Source organism: Orbicella faveolata, unplaced genomic scaffold (genome assembly GCF_042242905.1).
Source record: "Orbicella faveolata isolate gen_17 unplaced genomic scaffold, um_ofav_v1 contig_12, whole genome shotgun sequence".
Lineage (NCBI taxonomy): Eukaryota > Metazoa > Cnidaria > Anthozoa > Scleractinia > Merulinidae > Orbicella > Orbicella faveolata.
Genome location: NW_028301539.1, coordinates 2,977,501 through 2,999,456, shown reverse-complemented (window position 1 = coordinate 2,999,456; position 21,956 = coordinate 2,977,501). Strand labels below are relative to the sequence as shown.

General features: G+C 40.0%; 3 protein-coding genes across 6 annotated transcripts in view; 1 reads left to right on the top strand and 2 right to left on the bottom strand.

Annotated features, from left to right (window-relative positions):
- Positions 1-14: 14 nt before the first annotated feature.
- On the bottom strand, positions 15-14,003 carry LOC110065358 (uncharacterized). 2 transcript variants are annotated; one of them, XM_020772492.2, is made up of 6 exons: positions 10,839-14,003; positions 5,067-5,181; positions 3,356-4,725; positions 3,017-3,195; positions 2,087-2,719; positions 15-849 (listed from the first exon to the last, which is right to left on the bottom strand). In XM_020772492.2, exons 1-6 carry the CDS (start codon positions 12,074-12,076, stop codon positions 797-799), a joined length of 3,588 nt encoding a protein of 1,195 aa, XP_020628151.2. In that variant the 5' UTR covers positions 12,077-14,003; the 3' UTR covers positions 15-796. The 2 variants fall into 2 exon arrangements, with proteins under 2 accessions (XP_020628151.2, XP_020628152.2); XM_020772493.2 differs by having other exon boundaries at positions 2,115-2,719.
- A 3,473-nt stretch (positions 14,004-17,476) lies between these two features.
- On the bottom strand, positions 17,477-19,471 carry LOC110065346 (solute carrier family 25 member 35-like). Its single transcript, XM_020772478.2, has 2 exons — positions 18,973-19,471; positions 17,477-18,231 (listed from the first exon to the last, which is right to left on the bottom strand). Exons 1-2 carry the CDS (start codon positions 19,360-19,362, stop codon positions 17,704-17,706), a joined length of 918 nt encoding a protein of 305 aa, XP_020628137.2. The 5' UTR covers positions 19,363-19,471; the 3' UTR covers positions 17,477-17,703.
- Positions 19,472-21,436: 1,965 nt separating this feature from the next.
- LOC110065348 (coiled-coil domain-containing protein 150-like) overlaps positions 21,437-21,956 on the top strand; it is a 53,386-nt gene continuing 52,866 nt past the window's right edge. For 2 of the 3 annotated variants that reach the window (XM_089282050.1, XM_089282048.1), the window contains exon 1: positions 21,437-21,956. This exon is cut by the window's right edge and continues 245 nt beyond it. In XM_089282050.1, coding sequence (XP_089138176.1) covers positions 21,584-21,956 — 373 coding nt within the window. In that variant the 5' untranslated portion in view covers positions 21,437-21,583. The other variant, XM_089282049.1, reaches the window with a different exon arrangement.

Below are 21,956 nucleotides of genomic sequence, written 5' to 3'. Positions count from 1 at the left end.
GGAAAAAAACGAGCAACAAACAAGCAAAAAGAGTTTAATGAGTACTTGCAAAACTAAGTGGGCTTCTGTACATGTCCCAATTTACATACACTTAAGCTTGGATTTTTGTACCCGAATGTAGGTTCTATCACTTAAAACAAGTCACTAAACCAGACTCTAGCCATTCAGGCGTTTTATGTTTGTACCAAGAGCCCATTGGTTTGTACATAATACTGAAGAACCACTGCTACCTAATTAACTACACCCATTCGTTTTATTTCAAGGACCAACTTTAAAAATCTCTGTAATACTGCAATGGGACGCTCAAGACCATAATAATTAATTCAAAATTAAATTAAACTTGATTTGTTGTTGATATGGCCAGCCTGCTGGTTGAGGTGAAGAGGGATAAACAAGAGCCCATGTCTCTTGGGATTGGTAAATTTGGCAACGCGCTGCAAGTTTCGTCAAAATCCATCGATTGGCAAATAATTTTAGAAACCTCAAATCTTTTGTTCAAAAAAACCTTTCTCCCGTGCAGTGCGATGTTTGAGCATAAGAAATCCAGGATCCCCAGCAGTCACATCATGAGTTTGGGTACCCTGTGAGTTTACCATATATTTCACGTCACTTTATCCCGTCAAATGGTTTCAAGATAATGTTGCGAAAACTTGCTTGAACACAAATAAGATCATACAGGCATCTATTTCGGTCACGAACAACTAAAATCTCGAGAAAGACTGGACTGCATGCACGTACAGAGCTAAATCAGTCTTCCTAGACGCAAAGCAAAGCAGCTCTCTATGACTTTGTACGTTCAAAAGTTCCAGGTATTTCTGCGATATCTTAGGCTTCCAGATAACGAAGCGTCTGCAAATAAAACAAAAAAAAGATAAAAATTAAATCAAAATAACCAAAACCAAACCTGGTTTCAGGCGTTTTCCCTGAGCTATTTTGCAATCGTATTTGAGCCGCGTGACATGACAAGACTGAAGCATTATTTTCAAACGCGCCTCTAGACAATAGGTCACATTTGTATTCTCGGGATTGGACTGGAACTAGCTTGCAAATGAGGCTAATGCGGAGAGTCTTTTCAAATGCAAATGAGATAAATTTCTTTTTAATAATATTCCCCTGCATTGCCCTCCGTTGCAAGCAAATTCCAGACCAACATCGGGTACTCGAATTTGGCCTGTTAAGCGAAACATCTCCAAATAGACATACCTAAGCTTGGTTGGAGAGCGGAACAGACCATTTTACAGTTTTCTGCTCGGTGACCTGGTCTTTGAATGGCAGCGAGACTGGAGGTGACCTTGCTTTGATACAGACCTCTCGGCTACTTTTGTCACGTAAATGCACCTAGTTAGAATTAGAACAACTTGATTTACACAACAAAAGCAGTAAGGTCTGTATCAAAACAAGGTCACCTCCAGCCTCGCTGCGATTGAAAGGCCAGGTCACTGAGCAGACAACTGTAAAATGGTCTATTCCAAACTTAATCAACGACTGATAACATTATCTGTCTGTTACTGTTACCAATCCTTTGCTCTAGCGGAAAAACTTTGTAGGACCACGCACCTCTCTACAACATGTAATTTCATTCGCTCCCTTTTAAGAGCTAGGTTCATTACTAATTTCCTGTTGTTTGTTACTTGTTTTTTCAGCCAACCCTGTAAGCCTGCTGAGATGGGCGTGGCCAGCAGCCTAACTCTTTCCTTGCGCCCTCTGGTCGAGCGGGGACTCTCACACAAATCTAGAGGAAAATGAATCTTTTGTTACCAGCGATAAAGTTGTCTAATTCGTTGGTAAAGCGGCCGTTTTAAACTTTTTACACTTCTCTGCGCGCGATTATTCAGTTTCCAAATTTTCTCAGCAGTCCCAGACCCCAGCAACAGCTGGTCGCGTATCTCAAATTCAAAATGTGTACCTCACACACAACGACACCTTCATTGCATGCTAACATAGATTTTATTCATTTTCAATCTGAAGTGAGAGTCCCCTGTGTAATTCACAACGTTTTCCGCCACAATCGAGAGTTTTTCGTCGTAATTGAGTTTGTTAAATTTGTGTTTACTAAATGGTGATTACACTGTAGCTAAGCTCAGACCTATTTTTCCCTGCGGCATAGTGCTAACCGTTGGTGTTTTTCGTGTTTCTGTTTCAAGAAGCAGAAGCGCTTGGTAGGCGAGGGCTTTCAAGTCATCGGGTGAAAACCCGCGGGGACACGGGATCCCACTCATCCAATCCTCCGCCTTCTTCGCCGCCAGGCTCCACTCTGCCTCGAATTGGCGCCTCTTTCGATATAACCAACTCAGCGCAAGTGCAGTGGCCCACAACTGAGAACTATTATCGCACTTATCGGAATCCATCAGCTCTTGAAGGTCGTCCGCGATATAAACGGAGTTGTCGGCCAGCGGGGACGCTTCTTGAATACCATTCAGCGATAGCCCCAGGACTTCCGCGAAGGCGTAATCTATGTTCCAGCTTCCCTGAGCAGACTGCAAACTGATCATGCGCACAAACGACAAATGCTGTTTGGTCCCAGGACTCCAGTAGGTATCAAGACTGGAGGAGGAGAGGAGTTTGGGTTTGATTTTCGAGGGGGTTTGCTGCCTCTCACCTAAGACGCATCTCGTGGAGAAAGGAGGAACATGTTTTCGTGGACTTTTACTGGGAGACGTTTGAGCACCCTCAGTTTCTTTTCTTGATCCACTTTCTTCGTGTTGACTCTCTGGAGTACCTTGGAAAATGAAAATAACTTGCTTTACGTTAAGTAAACAAGAGTCTTCCGCGCCAAACCAAAACCAATTAAGGGTAATCGGCAAAACAGCCAATCACAATGAATGCAAACAATACAATAAACCAAAAACAACAACAACAAAACTCCACGTAAATACACAAAAAATGCGCGTGACCAATTCGCGACAGGTTTTGCTCCATGATTGGCCAAGTGGGAGGCGTGAGTGTTTTTTTAGCCAATCACAGAGTTAAGAATAGAAGCGAAAGTACAAGAGATCGCACAAACAAAAATCTTTACCAGTTCGCTCAAGGCGATAAAAATCCACTGGCTCTTCTCCAGCCTCCAGAACAGGGTTGTTTCCGCCCTCGGCGAAATATGGCGAAATGTCTTGGTCACTGCCATCTGGACTGGGGAGACGCCGGCCCAGGCCCTCCGTGAAGCCGGAGTTTCGCTCTAGGACTTTCACTTTACGATTCCTTTGAAAAAGCGGATGAAAAGTATAATAAATGTATGAAGTAGTAAGCTTGAGTACGAAAAGCTGTTTTTAACGGCATTCGTCCGTATAATTCGTTCGTTAAGTAACCTCTACAATACAATAAGCTTACTCGCTCAAAACAAAATTGGATTTTAACTTACCCAAAGCCAGTCAGAGTTTCTGTCTGTGGAAACTGCAAAGCACTTAAAACCTGGTCGTCATAACAATACTGGTCACGTGCCACAAGGGCTGTGTGCCTGGAGTGGACGCTAGACAGCTCACTCATCCCTTTTATTATCTCAATAGTTTCTGTACTTGTGGAGTCCACGGAAGACTGTAGTTCTCTGATCAGTGATCGCGCCAGGAGCTGGTGGATTGTGGGACGCTTCGAAGAACCACCGCATCGGTTAACCGGAAATGGAATGACTTGCTCCATTTCCTCGTCGCCGACAAATCCCCGGATATTCACCGCGCCAAAGTCGGCAGGTACGCCAAGTTGCGACAGGAACTCGCTGTTCTTGTAAATATGGACGGCAGTTTTTCTTGTATTGTTGGATTCCTCAAAAGCTGGACTGTCGCTTTCATGTGACCAGTCGTTCGGTTCTTCTTCTTCTTCGTTGAGATGGCGGTCCTTCTTGGCTTCATCGGGACTCTTGTCATTTTCTTCTATACTGAAACCAACACCACTGTCCCGTTCGTAGGCGCGCACGAGTTTTGGCGACCTTTGGTGTTCATGGGATTCATCAGTCTTCTTTGAGTCATCATTACACAAATTACTGTCTTTAATGTCATTGGAAACGCCACCTAAGGCATTCTGAAATGCGACGTCGTCTTGTTTGGGTATGTTTGGCAACTTGGTTTTAGTTGAGTAAAGATCATTGTTATTCTGTTCGTTTACATCTGGGTAAACAGATATCATGTCAGACCGGACATTCTTCTCACACGACCAGTCGTAACTTAAATCCTCGTTGCGTGACTCGCACGGCTCACCGCTTTCAAGCACAGAGGGAGATGGCGTTATCTCATGGTCACCTTCACTAGCCTTATCCTGGCTCAATTCCCTGCACATGCGTTTAAGAAGCCCGTCAGCAATGGCTTCTATTGTATCCGGTTCGGGAACGCTTTCCATCTCGGTATCAAAGCTGTCCTGCTCCGGCACTCCCGCTTCGTCTTTGAATTCCTCGTCCTTTTCAAAGTCATCCTCGCTCAAGGGTAGCGATTCCTCCGCTTCTAACAACAACTGATCTTCTGCCAGCAGGTCGCACTCGTCCTCAAACCAAAACACTTTGACCGAGCTGTTTGAAAATGACCTCATACTCCAATCCATTTTCCTCTTGATGGGTGTTCTCGGAGAATCTTTTTCCTCCCCCGGGGGACGGTACAAAATTGCATATATCACCAGCCGCTTGTTGTTCTGAACGAAGGGCAGGAGTTGTGGCGTCTGGATGACGTCGTATCCTTCGGGGAGGTGCCAGCTGACCTCTAGGTCTGTGATCGCGGGCTGAAGGGCATCTGCGAGTGCTTCCATTACCTGAGAAAAGAACGCAATGGGAAATATTAGCGCAGTGCCAGATGGCACACAAAAGCCTTTGCTTTAATCCTTTCGAGTATCATACCGGGCTCTACACCACGAATGACAAGCTTTCATGATCAGAGACATTGTGAAACTCGAAGCGAAGTGTCTTTTAAAAGAACACGACAGAACCCTGCCCAGGTTTTCGATCTAGACCTCCAACCCGCCATGCTTTACACACGCTAAGCTACCGCACAGCCAGGACTGTCAGAAAGTAAGAAATTATGCAGTTACTTACAAGGGACACACCAATCTATTTTATCATTTCAAAAACTTGCTATTTCTGATGCAATATTTACCTTAACTGGCATTCGTTCATCATCTGCTATGAAGTATGCCTGACCCCTTCCTGCCCCAGCCACACCCTGCACCAGGTTGGGACAAGCTTCTGGTCCGATTCCAAACGTGTAAAACCTAACGAACACAAAATAAGAATATATCAAGATACAAGGGACTATAGGAAAGATTCCTGTACCTTCATTTTAATCCCCAGCTAAACGGACTTGCTAGTAGACGCAAGTTGAAAACTTGGTCTACTTGCGAGTCTGTTTGCCCAGACTCCTTGCGTTGACTTTCGTTGGCTTGCGATGACTTGTGCTCACTTTAGTCGAGATCGAATTCGCACGCAAGTCGACGCAGGTTTTTAACCGTTTGGCCACCCAACCCAAGTCAACTTTCGCCGTCAGAACTATTAAAGATTGGAACAGTTTACCCCGGTCTTTAAAAACAGAGAAGTCCGTTAAATCGTTTAAGGCTAAATTATGTAATACTATTCTTAAGGGACCGTTCATTTTTTATAAGGTTGGGGGGGCTGGTGGGATTTGGGGGGGGGCCATGCGAAAAAAAATGGCTTTCGAGGAGGGGCCATCCCAAAAAAATAAGGGAAAAAGGGGGGGTCACGTGAAATATTTTAGTAAAACTTTAAAATGGCATAATGTTTGAATATCAAAAAAATTGCTATAGAATAAACATACAAGGCAGGATACAAATTTATTACAAACTTTCCTTCTGGTTTAAAAAAACAGCATTTGTAGCTACTGAAAAGAAGTATTTAACACTGTTATTTTCGAATGCAACTTTCACTGGCACTCATCTTCATCTCCGCTGTCGTCGAGTTCTTCGTCACCGCTTGTGCTGCTATGGGAGTCTCTTTCACCAATGCTGCAAGAAGCAGCACTGCTAAATCCGTCAGAGTGTACTCTTCAGGGTACATGAAGGTGTAAACATAATCTCTGACTTCCTGCTCAAGGTTGGTGGTGATTCTGCTTCTTGCAGCATTGGTGAAATAATTCCCTTTCAAGAGCTGTGCGATGTATGGCCCATCTCTTCTAAATATCGACATGGCAACATCCTCAACTTTAAGACACTCTACCGGGACGGCCGTTCTAGGAGGGTACACAAGGCATTGTGGAAGATCATTTCCTAGCGGGTTTCTAACACAGATTCCATAAACTCGTTGGACGTTGTTTTCAGTCCGCTTCCTCTTTCTTTCATTTGACTTTCTGCGGTTTTCTTTTTTCCTTCTCCTTTTGTTGATGTGCTGTTTGAGTATGCCTTTGAATATGCTGTTATAATTGCTCTTCTTATCTTCTCGTGCTTCCATGTCCTGTGCGACCTTCGTCAACTTAGCTTCTGTACATTTTATCTGTTTTACATTAAAACTGTGGGCAAATTCTTCGCCCTGCTTTAAAGCAAGCCCATTGGACTGAAAGAGTGTGGAATCGTGTTCCTTTACATCTTTCAATATGACATTCAACTTTTCCACCATTGCTCTGTGCTCTTTGATGGAGAAGTTCAGTTTTCTTCCATCACTGGGCTTCAACTGGTACCCTTGCATGGAAAACTCACTCGCCCTTTCTGAACAGCCATCCGCACCTAGAAAAATTGCTTCTTTTGCTTGTAAGATGTCAAACTGCCTGGATCGTTCAGCTGTAAACCTTTTCTTAAACGACTCGTCGCTTTCGCCATTATTGCGCTTTTTGGAATGAGCCTCTTTCATGATGCTCATGTAGTAATGCGCTCTTTCCCCGATTGGATTAACAATATAAAGAAGAACGAACATGGAAGTGGCAGGCTGGTTTTATCTGACCCAGAGAGCGTTACTCTATTTGCAGATAAGTTTATTGTCAAATCGAAGTTTGTGGTGGATTATCTTCAGCATCTTGAAGTGCTGGAATTTAAAAGGAAAAAGAGAGCAGAGGAAAAGGCAAAGTTAAGTAGGGAGGAGGATTATCCTTGGACTGAGTTGTGCGAAGATCTAACCAAGCTTAAAAAGCTACGTGTTCCAGAACTAAACAAGTACTCAAACCACCACGGGCTGAAGCAGCATTTGAAAAGCAGCAAGAGTGAGAAAGTAAAGGCAATTGTAAGACATTCATGCTTGCAGCAGAAGAGTCCTCTCAGAGCTGGCCAACCAACACTGAGAAATGCCAGGACATTGACACAAAATGACAACAGGGCAAGTGCTGACAGCAGTGAAACGGATGAAAGTGACAATGATGAGTATGACAGTGATGCCATTGACTCTGGGGGAGAAGATGACTCAAGTGACGTCACTCTTGCATTCATCAATTCAGATGAGGAAGATGCCAATTAGAGGCCAAATGCCACACGCTCAGGGCGAGCCATAACTAGGAGATCCGAAATTGACTTCTCTTTCTTTTGATTTGTTTTTTAAACAACAGCTCTCTGTCGTATAGAGATTGTAATTATTGTCTTCATAGTGAGCACAATAACGTGAAGTAGGGGGATAAAAGAGAAATATTAAAAAAGTTGAAATCTAAATATTGTTTGTTCAATTTTTTTTTTGGGGGGGGGTCATCCCAAAAAATGTCCGCTATAAGGGGGGGCCATGTGAAAAAATTGGTAAGCTGAGGGGGGGTCATGCGATTTTTAAATGGTGCTTCCCAAATCCCACCAGCCCCCCCTCCCTCATAAAAAATGAACGGTCCCTAACTCTCAGAAAACTAATGGAATTTTTTAACTCTTATTATTCGTAGTATGTTTGAAATTGTAAGTCCAGTTTATTATTTGTAACCATTTTTAATAGTAACTTAATTAAGTATTTTATTGTAAATAATATCGTATTTTAGCATTTTATTGTAAATAATATATTTTTAGCATTCTAATTATTTTAAGCTGAGGGCCCCAAGTTTATCAGTAACTTAAGTTACTGTCACGGGTCACCCTCATTAAATAAAGTCTTTCACTTCACTTCAACGCAAGTTGAGTGACGTCTATTCGTTGTTATAGCAACCTATTAGCCAATGAAATACTAAACCCGTAGTCTTGAAATGCAACCTCGTTCCTACAGACCCTGGGAACGAGGTTGCTTGAAATGGGTTTTTGGCGACTTGCGTGCACCTGCGAGGAAACGTGCGAGTCTGTTTGGCCACCCAACGCAAGTTCAACTTGCGGCTACTTGCAACTACTTGCGAATCCGTTTGGCCAGGGCTTTGTGCATTTGCAATGCTGGCCACGATTGCGGTCTGTAATTAATTCTGGTTTATGATTGGTTTTAAATGTGAGCTCTTTAAGGTTACTGAAAAGTTTGACAACCAACTCTTTTCAACGAATCAGATGCAAAAAACCAACGCTTTTAATTCATTCGTCTTCTACTCAGGCCTTGCAATTCTTATAAATGGTGTATGCAAGGTTGGATGTTGCACTATTAAATCGGCACAAAAAAGGTACGACACAAAAACTGATTTGCACGAGATGAAAAGATGTAAGCAGCTGTGTTTCTAACAACAACTGCTGATTTCAAACACAAAAACACGCAGATTCGTTTAGCTGGAGAAAAGCGAAAATCACTGCGTTTTTTAAAGAACTACAATATTTTCATCTATAGCGCTTGACGCCCGACGAAATTAACAATGACAAGTCGGCTTGTCCAAACGGTGCAAAAAGTTAGCGCTCAAATCATTTCATATTAACATAAAACCGCTATTTCTCATCTAATGTTTTTTTCTGTCGTCGCAAAAAAAAAAAAAAAAGAAAAAAGAAAAAAAGAAAAAACAGCGTAAAACTCGGCGACCTTTGTATGATGTAAATGACGTGTATTTTTCGTTTATCAGACGCAAGGCGAAATGGATTTCGGTAAAATTTAAAAATGTCTAAAAACACATTGCTTGGTCGCGAAAAGTAGTTTGATCCTTGACAATGCTGCTTAATCTCGGTAATATTGTAGCAGACATTAAATTCGTGAAGAAAAAGCCGAAATTTAATCAGATATGCTATTTGCAGTCAGTTCATGCTCGAGTCCATTTCTGTTTCAAGAAGGGACGGTTGAGCAATTGTGACACGGTCTTTTTTATTGAAATTAACACATCCGGACTTTCTGCTTTATTATTTTCGCTTGATCTTTGAAATTACCACCTGCTTGGTCTATGGTTTTTCTTTGTCTGAAATAATTAATATGCAAACTTCAGTATCGGCACATCGGACCAGTATTTCTCCTATGGACGAGCTAGAAATGAGTTGAAATCTTCCGTCAAAAGCTGACCATAGTCGACGTTTACATATACCTGTTAAGAAATAACCGCTTTCGAATGCAACTTTCCAGAGGAAATATTTACAGTATTTCATGAACAGATGTGCTATACAATGATAATCTAAAATTATTCACCCTTAAATTGCATGGTAATTTCAATTTTCAAGGTGTTGCTTTCCCAACGCTCCAAATTGAAAACTTTGAGCAAATTCAAGAAAATTTTCCTTCACGCTACGCCGTCATGACAATGCTACAAAGAAATGAACATGATTTTTTTCTCGCCTCGGGAGCGATGAATTCTAAGTTTATTAAACCACTCGGAAAATTTCAAGTTGTTTACACGGAGGGCCTTAAGTAATGGCTAAATATCGGTCGTCAACGAAAAGCTCTCAACTCGCTATTTCAACTGTCAGTTCCGGCTTCAATTTTACCAAGAAACGAAGGGAAAATAATTCGTATTTTTACGCCCCCTTCGCCAGACTTTCAAAAGCACCTTCCGGGCTCAAACGACGTAAAATTAACCACGCATTGAGCTGCCAAATGTATGACTATAGTTTGGCAAGCGTTTTTCTTTAACTTTGTCTTCGTTTAAAGATTAATATAAAAAGGTCGGAAATATAGTTCCTCGTTCGCTAAGCCGATTTTAATAGTTTTCAAATCTGCTCTAAAAATTACAGAACACAAATATCGATTGAAATTGTTCCTCAAATGAATAGAAAGCATCTTTTTCTATTTCAAGACAACCATTACCCTGGACGATAAGTTTATGTTTAAAATTAAAAACAAGCTTTGTTGGGAACAGGAAGACAAGAAGACAAATTCAATTTTCAATGTATAGGAGACAGGTTTTCGTTGCAAAACGACCATATCTTGAAACTAGTTTTATACATTGAATCTGAACCAATGTACTCTGAAAAACAGAAAGCTATGCAACTTTTCAAAATTTGAGGACGTGTTTACACTAGCATAATATAAGAAGATATTGGTTTAAGAGGCACCGAATGGAAACATAATCTGAAACAAAACTGGTTACTTTTCATTTTGTCATGTGAATCATGATATCTGGAACATCGAAAAAAAATATAAGTGTATAGTTTCATACCTGTGAGTTTGCAAACAGTTAAAACTGTTTCGACTAAATAATTCTTGTTTATAAGAGTACACTTGGTCGCGTTTTAAACTCTGCAATTGCTGCCTCAAGAACGATCTGCCGATGGCCTTTCGAATCAGTCTACAGTTGTTGTAAAGGATTTTAAAAGATCACAGCATATTTGTAGGTTCAGTTCGTGATCAGAGACGGGATAAATTATGGCAAGACTGGAAAGCCTATTCTTCAACGCATTAATCAGTGGCAAAAACTAAGCGACACATTGTTTGTGTGTTGGAAAATAAAATATTCTGCACAGCGAAACAATTATCGGCGAGACAAATAAAAAAGAGCTGAGTCACCTGTGCTGTGGAAAAAACTTTTCTCACAAACGCAACCAGAGCCTTGCAGGGGAAAGAGATAGTTTACATTGAACGCATTTACCGGCCAAAAAAAATTAAATAATAAAAAAAACTCTCAAAAAAACCTTACCGTGTTGTATAGGAATTTCGACGCACAAAATCCACGACCTCTAAAGTATTTGATATACCTCCATCAGTCAGCATAAAAACTGTCCTCCCCACTCCAAGCTTTGTAGACTTTTCAAAGATAAACTCCAAAGGTAGAAGGAGATTAGAACCACCTAGGTCAGCCCTCATTTTATGCACATAAGCGCAAGCTTTTCCCAACGTCGTTTCGTTGTACGGTTGGCTTTCTTGGAACAGACTCCGATAATACGAACCAAAACCAATAATGTTAAAACAACAGTTCGCTGGCAAGCTCTTGAGGAAGAGTATCAACGTTTCTTTGACGTGAAAAATGTGATCCCCGCTCATACTGCCACTGCGGTCAACGAGAAAGATATATTCCCCAACAGCGCTCGGAGTGGGTAGTCTTGGGGTATAGTTTATCATGATCGCCGCCTTCTTGTGAAAATCTTCCAGAGTATCAGAGTTATTTGAGCTTTCCATTTTATCTTCACCTCGCAGCGAGTTATAACCCTTCTTTCCTTCCTCGATCAGGACGTAAGGGTCGTAGGGATGCGAGAGGTGAAGTACGACCTCCAATTCCCGATCGTACGTATGCGCTTCGGCGATCGTGATGTGAATGCGAGAAGCGTTCGTTGCTCGGCAATCTGCGTCGACTTGAATAGCGTGCGTTCGAGACGAACACCCTGCCAATAAACACGGAGCGGCTACCTCTAACTGCAGCTCAAAACTGTAAGGCTCCTGAGTCTTGCGGGGAATATTTGTAATAAGCATCTGCGATCCGTACAAATCTGTTTCTTCATTTTCGTCGCTGGCGAGTCGCGGAGTGAAGACCGACGGTAGAACAAATAGCGATCCACCGGTTGTTTCGTCCGTTCCAAGCTCCGTAATCAAAGTCACTTGAACAAACACCGACGTGAGTGGAGGAATTCTCCCCAAACTCAGCGAAAATAGATCGTCGTCTCGCTCCTCCAAAGCGAACGCGTGCTTTTCAGAATTGCGAGTCATGATCTCCGAAACTTGCGTGCTAACATGCCGCTCCTCTATCGTCGCTTCAAACTCGACGACTGTAGCTCTCTCGTCTTGCGGAAAAATAAATAATCCTTCCACGTCGTATTCACAATCATTACAGTACGTCAACGTCGCTAGAACTCGCGCAGCGAACCCGTTTACCTCGGCAAAGATGCTCGACGCTTTTAACTGAAGACTGGAGTTCGTGTGACGGTTCACCAGACCGGTCATTTTTTCATCTCAGCGAAATCGTTATCGCTCAAAATTTATCCTGTCCGCGTGTGATTCAAGTTACTTTTCAAATAATTTATTCGCCTACTGAACAATTTCGTGAACAAAGCCAAAAATACACAACTAAAGCGAATTGCGGCTTTCACAGACTCGGAAATATCGCTGCGATTTTTAAAAAGAATTCCATATTCATTTTCTTCGCCTCCAGATGTGCGTATATTATTGTAATTTGCTCGGAGTGCTTTAGGTTTTTGACTGGAAAACAATTTACAGCATAAGCGTTTGTTAGTCGTAACATCCGTTTTGTGCTCACTAGCCAATAAATGAAGTTAGTTCGACACTCAATTAGAGCGGGAAGCCATTTGAATGCATAATTTTTTCATTACGTAAAGTGAGCGGGGCACGAGCCCGCAAATCAGCCAATTAGAGCGCACGGATAAACCAAAACTAACCCCTACTTTAAAACAGTAACCAATCACAGCGCGATTTATCCTTCCAATGGCGCACGCCTTCTGTAATCGACAACAGTGGAGGTTAAAAAAGAATTTTGTTTTGAATTTTATGACGCCTCTTGTCAACTTCAAATACTCCTTTTTGAAAACCATTTCCATCGATTTCTCGCTTTGTTTTACGAAAACCGGAATTTGTATCCAAATAGCGGCGGTTTGAAGAAAGTTAATTTCACGGGCAAGGTTTATCTCTTTAATTATCAGTGGACGCGGTTGACTGTTATGAGTCGACATGTCCTTGTAAGTTTTAATTGAAATAAATTGTGAGTTTCTGTCATGATGTCAAACGAAAATGGAGTACACAAAAAGATGTTGCCACATTTGAAAAATATTATGTCTTAGTCAATAAAAGATATGGAATTTGAATCAACATGGGATGATATTCCCGTAATATAATTTTTACGCTTGTATATATGTAATTAAAAAATGTCTGAAAGTGCGATGGTGCGTCCCTTTTATCGAGATACTGGAAATAAATTTACACGGATTTCTCAACTTTTTATCGCTTTTCACACGCGACAACTTATCTATAGTTTGTTTCTGTGACTGTTTAAAAGAAAAAAACAATTCGAAAAAGATGATGACTCGTAAAATATTTCGTGCATTTTGAGGTTTGAATTTGCTGCTTAAGTCTGATTTCTGTGATGCATAACCGCATATTCTTATTCAAGAACGGATTAGAAACGTTTTTTCATGATTGATTATCGCAAAGCTAGCCAGGGAGATCACTACAACAAAAAGTAATCAATCAAATTAGAACTTGGAAACATGCAACTGATGACAACCGCAGAAGGGTCGCGTAAACTAAGTCATAACTGGTTTTAGTTTTAGCCAAAAATTTAACCACTTATTTCTATAGCACAAGAAGAAAACAAAATGTAGATGAAAGTTATGATCGCAGATAGGGTACTGCTGTGCTTAAGCAGTTGTATTTTAATAGCCCCACAGGAAAAAATATGCATTTAAGAAGTTTGAAAGGGATCCATACCCGCGACCTCGGTGACAATTATACGAAGTTTTGCAACCACGCTTCGCCTCTATAAGGTCAACAGCAAACGGAGGATTTATCAATGGAAGATTAAAAATAAATTATGTTGACAGGGAAAAACGTTTGAGTGGGTCATGCGGCTAACCAACTGGGTTAGGTGGCACAGCAAGTGTATAAACTTCAAATTAAGTCGGATGTCAAAATCATAAACACTGTTTTTTGTTTTTTGTTTAAATCTAAGTATTGATTGCATTTGAGAGTGTTAGAGAACAATCTAGTATACATGCTTTTTAACTTCTTTCCGTTTCTTTAAGAAAGGGTATAATGCGAATAGAATTTAGCGTGCATACAGAAGGAAAAAACACGCATAGGGGTACAGGAGCAAGTTCATCTCTCGCTACGAAGGAAAAAAACCTTTCAAAAGTTTGTTTTTCAATGGCCTGTTAATTCATAGCCGAGCGACTTCTGTACAATTACTTAAAAGTAGTTAAATGGCACGACTTGGTTTTCTACACCACATTAAATTTCACCGTATATTTCAATCTTTTAATTCATAGCCGAGAGATCCGAGTATAATATGACTGATAAAAACCGTTTCAAATGGTATGATTTATTTTTTTCGCCGCACGTAATTCCACCATAAATTTTTGTGCAGTCATAGTTTTTTTTCTTTTCTTTCGTCATCCTCTTACTGATTTTTAAATCATGTCTACAAATCAGGAAATAGAAGAGACGTCAGAAGGGAAACTGATTAATTAGTTGAACTGAAAGCAAGCAAAAAAAAAAAAAATCCATTCATATCACAGAAACTATCGCTTATTCATGAAAGAGGAAGAACTGATGTTTACACTGTCAGCATGATCTCACAGGCGTTCCTCTAATAAACTAGTGACAACACCAGCAGATCGCTTTCTAAATGGAATAAAATTGATGGTCAAACTCGATGATATTGCTCCGCAAAATAAAAACACTAGAGCTTGCTTCCAAGGGCTCTATTTATATACATATATGGCCTAGCTCGCTACGAGAATCCCTGTAAGTTCAGTGCATGGTCAGAACATGCGAGAGGTTCGAGATAAAAATTTTCCCTTTTTCTCCCTTTCTCGTCCACTGAAGGAATATCCTTCTCAAGAACTGTACTGTTTTCAACTCCACTTCAAAATTACGAACTTTCATTTTTACAATATAAACGGTCTTGGTTTTCTCCGACAGTAAAATTGCTAAAACGTTTGGATAAATTAGATATTGGTTCCACTTATTTCTTCTGCATACAACAATCAGCATGGAAACAATATTTCGGCATTTGTTTCGTTATTTTGTAATGTGGGCGGTATGTTAGTTTAAACAAAATTTGTATTTAGAAACATAATTGGATTTATAATGTTAAAAGAAACGTGATAGAATACAATATTTCTTCAATTGTCCAGAACCAGATTGAAAACATGACCGGTCAGTTTTCGTTCTTGCCAATAACTGTATATCTCTTTGTTAAAAGCACTTTTATCAGCCATCTGTCTAGGAAAAGAAAAGAAAGGTAATCGTCACTTTATCGACAGTCTATCTTCACATTGAAATTCTGCGCGTAATTAATTTAGGGAGCTTTGTGTTCATGCATGGATAATTAAATCGCTCAAAAGAGAGATAAACGGTGAAAGGACAAATATTGGTCGATTGTAAAATTTGTAGTGTGATTAAACTTTGTTTTCGGGAAAGATAAACTATTGATTCGAAACTATGCTGACATTAGCACGGGAATATACAGAACGAGAGGAGAGATAGAGTAAGAAAACAAAGGAAACGGATATACGTACAAATTTTGTTGGCCTGGTTATATAATAAGCATTTCTCGGCGTGAATTTTTTTTTTCGGAAATAAACACATCGTAAACACAACTCATTGGTAGTTACCTTCCCAAACGAAGAATTTTTATATAAAGACTTTTTTTGCGTTTCGTAAAAATCGGTTTGGGTCTTTGTCAAGTTTAGGGGTATGATGATGTATGTGCGAGTGTTCTTCAACACGGAAACTCCCCCCCCCCCCCCCAAAAAAAGGCGACAAAATGAGTTATAAGTGTTTTTTTAAAGATTTCAATAGATTACTTGAGTTGCAACGAAAAACCGTTTGCGGAACATCTAAGACGAATGTTCGCCGGAAAACTTTATATGCGCTAGTCATTTTTTCTAATTAACCAAGAGTTTAATACACGTCCACAAAAGATATTCTTCACGAATCTTTCTTTTTATACCAAAACAAAAAGAATCATTTCACGTTATAACCTCCCTTCAAAATACATGATCTTTGGAAATTTTGATGTAAACACAACCGGTGAAGTTAATTACTGCCTAGGAAAGTGTGTTATGAGTTGCAAAGCATTGTGAAATCTCATTGAAAGTAATAATCTTAAGATCTCTTTGTCAAAGTCCACGGGCCTGCTGTTTCGTATGTTTGCCCAGTCCTGCTCCCCATGACACCTTCCTTTCAATAATCTAATATGGCCATCACTGTATAAATTAGGTTGTAAGCTGTTCATGAAAAAGCTGACACATTTGCGCATGGCGCGCGCGTTCAACGCGCGTTGAAAATCGACGTAAACGCGCGTGGAAAATCGACGCAAAGCGCATCAAACCCTTTGAAAGTCTTTTCAGGTGGCAGTGGTCCTTAAAAGCACTCATTTTCAAATTTACGAGTTTAACATGTAACATACCATCACCAGCTATCAAGTTAGCATTAACTTCAACATACAATGAGGGAGAAATAATTTTTTGTGGCGAGAAGTCGAGAGATTGCCAATAGGACTTTTCACGGTTTCTGACGCCATCTTATTTTGGGGCAAACACGGCATAAATTACAGTAAATGTAAGGGGAAAATGGAGAATATCTAACGTCTAACGACTCACGGAAAATTCGAGTTCTGAAGTATTTACTAATTAAAAACTAGAGAAACTAGGCAAAAGAATTTACTGATTGCATTCCACTGAATTTTAGCCACGCTAAAAAAGTCACACTTAAGGTTTTTATTTTTCCATACATTTGTTTATGAAAAAATTAAAAGTGCAATTCCTTGCGTCACAGCAAATTTATTCTCATCAAATTTGACCAAAAAAACCTTCTGATGAGTATCTTTTCCTTGTAACTCATAAAATACTCAGAAAGTTAATCGCTCTCAACTTATTAGGCATTGAACTTTTAACTTTTCTCCCTCCTCCTCTCTTTATTTTTCCTACAACCCATCTAACGCATAATAATCCTCGTAAATACGCAGCTCGTTTAGTTCTTACTATTTTGAGTATTTTTTTTTGCGTATTTAAGTTTAATTTATTTTTTTGCTATATGATATTCTATGTGTTAAGCAAAATGGCACCAGAAACCATGAAAAGGTCAGATGATAGATTGATTTGTTGAACTCAGAATTAAATTCCATACAAACTTGTGAAAAATTGGTTGTTCTAGACTTTAAAACAGCCTTTCCACTTACACTTTTTGGTCTGGGTTTGAAATATTAATTCTCCTCATTGATGCAGGGGTGGTTCTAGGGGGAGGGTGCATGGGGTGCATCCCTGCCCCCCCCCGCCACTGAAATGACATGCAGCTTCCTAATATAACTGGTATTCTGCAAATATAAAACTCAGTTACACCATTCCTTAGTGGCCCACCCCTGCTAAGAAAAATCCTGGATCTGCCCCTGTGGTGGTCACAAATTTACTTTAAGGCCAGTTATAAGTTTGTCCCGTGGACAAAGCCTTTTGCTGGGCCCACAAATTTCAAAATAACAGTGTATTTTTATACTGTTAGTAAGGAGCAACCATGCAAAACTTTGTCATAATGTTATGCCAAAAAGACATATTTGTGCTGTTCTCTATGCAGATTTTAAAAGTCAAATAAGAAGTAACTGCCAAGCCTGTGTTACTTTCAATTAGTTTATTTCTGCATGATTTTCTGAGAATGAACTGCATTCAGTATAGCATGTTCATTGCCATATCAAATAATTTAATCTAGTATGTACACACTGTCTTTTAACTCTAACAATATTACTACAAAATACCACATTATAATATAAAATCACCTTCATATTTTAAATGCAAATTATTTACATATATGACTTAATTTTAAAGCTTGGTCCATAATCTTCCTTAAAAACCATGAGAAGCAGATAACATTCTTAGCTGATCCCAAAAGAGTAAGCTAAGGATTGTATGTGGACCAATTCTAAAGTAATGTGGTCCGACACCCTTGTAAAACCCCATCACACCTTCTCGCTTAAATATTTTGACAAAACAGTCCACAAAGCCATTATAAAAGAGTCCCTTACCACTAGCGTTGGTTCCTTGATTGTATAAACGAGTACTTACTACATCAAATGGTGTCATGCATGTTACCACCGCAACACTGCTAATCATACTAGCCGATGCTGGAATAAGCCAGCTTTTCTCAGGGAAGAAATTCATTTTTGCAATCCTTTCCCTAGTGGTTGAGAAAGTTGACAACTGAACAGCAGATCCAATCATGACACGTGCAACAGCACCACTGACACCTCGCCAGAGTCCTTTAACTCCGAACTCTCTGTAAATACCTGATAATGCTTGGACAAAGCCACTGTGTTTGTGTTGAAAGCCGACAGCGATAGTGTCTGTTGCTTGTGCTTGAAGTTGGGTCTTGACCTTATTGGAGATTTAAATATCAAATCATTTTTGGAAACAAAAAAAAAAATGTCTTATATAAAATGTATATTAGGAGGTCCAACCCTAGAATGCTACATGTAGATTTGATGATCTCAAAAACCTACAAATCTGTACAATTTCTGCTCAACATTACAATTTTTTGGACGACTAGGTTAAAGGAAGCAAAATTGATGTTGTACTGTTAGACTGTGATGTACAGTTAGACTATCTTGAAATTAAACAACTCATAAGCAAAAAAGATGGTTAGTAGCACATCCTTGATTCAATGAGGCAAAAAAAAAAATGGTTTGTTTTCCTTTCACTGAAGATCTGTACGTCACCGAGTAGACAGTTCAAGTTAGGAATGAACCGTTACATTTCTCCTGAGGATTTCTCATAGAGAAAAAACTCCTACATAAGAAAACTGGGGAAAAAGTGCAAAGCAAGTCACAAAAAAGAAAAAAAACAACAACAATAACAAAAGAACCAAAAAAAAAGACGAAACCTTACTGGAATTAACGTTTGAAAAAAAAAACCACAACAACAAAAAAAATCAGCCGGAGAAAAATATCCCACTAAAATATCTCAATGGCGTTACGATGTGCAGTCACGCAATAATCTCGTGACTAGATTTTGCAGCCGTTTGTCAAAGTTTGGAATTTGCTGTTGAAAGTATATAAATCGGTAAACTCTAGAGCCAAAAGCCCACATACATGATACTTTTGATGTTTCGGTACTCACCATATAAGCCGGGCTTCCCAAAAACGCGCCAATGGCACCAGAGACAGCGCCGGCCAGAAGACACCGCCAAAACTCGATTCGACCCTCGCTGTTTGCAGTCAGTTTTAAGTTGGTAAAAACCTGGTAAGATCCCAATCGACAACCATTCATCACTGCTTGGTAAACTAGAGCGGGAGCGAGTCCACTTTGCAAAGATCTGAGGCCGTCAAATCGACCGATTGTGTAAAAAGCGTGAAAGGCGTTCTTGTAATGTACCGCGTACGTTCCTCTTGCCTTCAACTCTCCCTGAAGCTGCATCCGCGTTTTAACAACTTCTAGAGGATTTGTGAAAAAGCAAGCACCACAAGCTGCTGTGGCACCTAAGCCAAATTCTTTCAGTTGTGACAGCATTCTTGCAGAAAGGAAGTCTTCCACCACAGGCCGGGCTTTTCGGCGGAATTTCTCAGTCCTGTTGACACGTTTGTCGTTTGTGGAGCTGTTTGTGGATAAAAGGATTATTTGGTCAGCGGTAAAGCAATCAGTGTAAATCTTACGACAGTTTTCATTGGTCATTCATCCAAATAGCCAATCGGAATACTTCTTTCATCAACTCGTACGCCATGCTTGATTCATAGTTGATCAAAACATAAGAGACTAAAGATGTGGCGCTTTTCTCGGCAAATTCTGCAAGTGCAAAACGTCTCCAAGCTGTGTGCAAGAATGGTGAAAAAGAGGCCACCATTGTCGAAGAAAACCATAGCCAAAATGAGAGCGGATAGATGGATAATTGAGAAAGGACAGCCGAAGAAGAGACTACCTGATGTCAAAGTTCCATGGTTGAATATCATTCTTACAGAAAATCACGAGACGCTTGGAAGCAAGGGACAAATGGTGTCAGTCGAACCCAGGTTGGCCAGAAATACGTTAATTCGTCTGGGAATGGCCGTTTATGCAACAGAAGATAATAAAGAAAAATTTCTCAGAAAGGACACCTCAAAAGATCACCCCGAGGCCGCACTGGACAGTGAATTTTTGAGCTTTCTGCATGGGCTTCATTTAAAAATTCAACGCAAAGAAGGAAGTGAATTTTTTGAAGTTAACGAGCATCACATAGCGTTAGAGTTCGAATCACAATTCGAGCTTTTTGTTCCTGTACACTGCGTTAAACTCGACAAACCCATCACGTCTTTTGGAGATTTTGAGGTGAACATAGCAGTGAGGGACAATGTCCTAGTGCCAATGAAAGTGTCTGTAGAACAATGGGATCCAGATTTACCAGACTGGGTTAAAGATGCTCTGAAATCTGAAGGACATGATATAGATAAGGAGCAAATGCAGGCTAAGGAAAGCTAATGGACTTGAAGGTGTTTCATGGATGCAAAATAGCTTCCTTATCAATACACAATCCCTCAAGACTTCCATATAAAATTTTTGGGGATCTTTGCCAGACATTTCAAAAAAGTCAAACCCTAAAATGGCCCAGAGTTCACTCTTGGGCATGTTTGAATTGTATTTATATCTCTGAGAGGTATCAATGCAGGGTTTTTTTGAGTGAAGTGTGACACTGGTTGTTCGAAAGCAATGCTTCAAATAATAATAAAAAGTTTTGTCTCAGTTTCGGCAATAGATTCTGGTTCATAATGAAATGCCATAAAATGTATGCATCAACACTGAAGAGTTGAAAGGGAACACTCCACCATACCAAAACATGATTTTCACCTTCACTTTCACCCCTCTCTTCCATGATTACATGTAGGTGTCACATAAGGCCTTTTCATCACTAATTAGATGATGAGGCGTTAACCTAACTTAAAAGAGTCATAGCTATCCCTACCTGCACTTGGTTGAATTTCTTTACTTTGACATTGAGTAATTTTCCTAGTCAGTACAAGAAAATCGTGGTCATGGCCATCTTGCTGTATATGGTTGCTGCATGTGGTAACAGTGTTGAATTTTTCAGCCCAAATTTTACAGGGCATCAAAAACTCAACACACTAACAAATGGCTTGATTTTTACCATCAATGGCACTGGTGTTGTCTTCCTTTGCCAAGTACTTTTTACCAAAAAAGACACATAATATAATACACATACAAGCTTGGGCTTCATTGTCCCAGAATATCTAAAAACAAATATTTTGTGTGTATATTGAAAAATATAATTTGTGAACTTCCTAGACGTTCTTTTAAACTCCATTTCAATCCTGACTATGAAGAAAACTTTCAAGAGTTATTTTATTTATTTTTTTTTATAAAGCTTTTGAGAATACATCCTGCCAGAAATTCCAGTGGATTTCACAGAGATGTACTGTAGAGTGGCAGAGGGGAGGGTGGGGCACAGGAAAAAAGTAGGTAGGAAATTAAAACTGTGAAAACGGGATAAAAATAATGGAAAGAAAGTAGCTACTAAGGGAGTTGAATAAAACAAGTCTGATCTGTATCTGCGTCGTCAGTCATTTCAGTCAGCAGTCGATTCTGAAGTACTAAATTATGATTGGTTAGCTGAGGGAAAAATGGCGGAAATTCCAAAATGGCGGATTACAGGCAAATGTCGCATTGAAAAAACAAACAGGCAAAATATAATACCAACGGACGTTGAAAGTCAACTTTATCACTGATTTATAACAACTTAATAATGTCAGGGGATAAAATGAGTAGAAGAGTCATTTCTCCAACGTTGCATTCAAGTTCTTCGCCACAACACACCTTTGAAGTCATGCAACGACGGTTGCAAATGGCCGAAGAAGAAACAAAAAAATTGGTCGACCAACTTGCTGAATATGGCTTTAGCAGAGATCGCGCCGAGAATCTAGAAGGAGGCAAAAGCGGACGGATAGAACCGGTTCAACCATTCAAAGCTAGCGGATCGATTTCGCCTGAAATAGAGATTTTGCAGCGAAATTATGAACAAATGGTCTCGCGAGTTTGCCGGGCTGAAAGCACCATCCAGTCACTAAAACTCGCGATGTGCAGTCTGGAAGCCGAGAGAAATCTTGCTACGATTGATA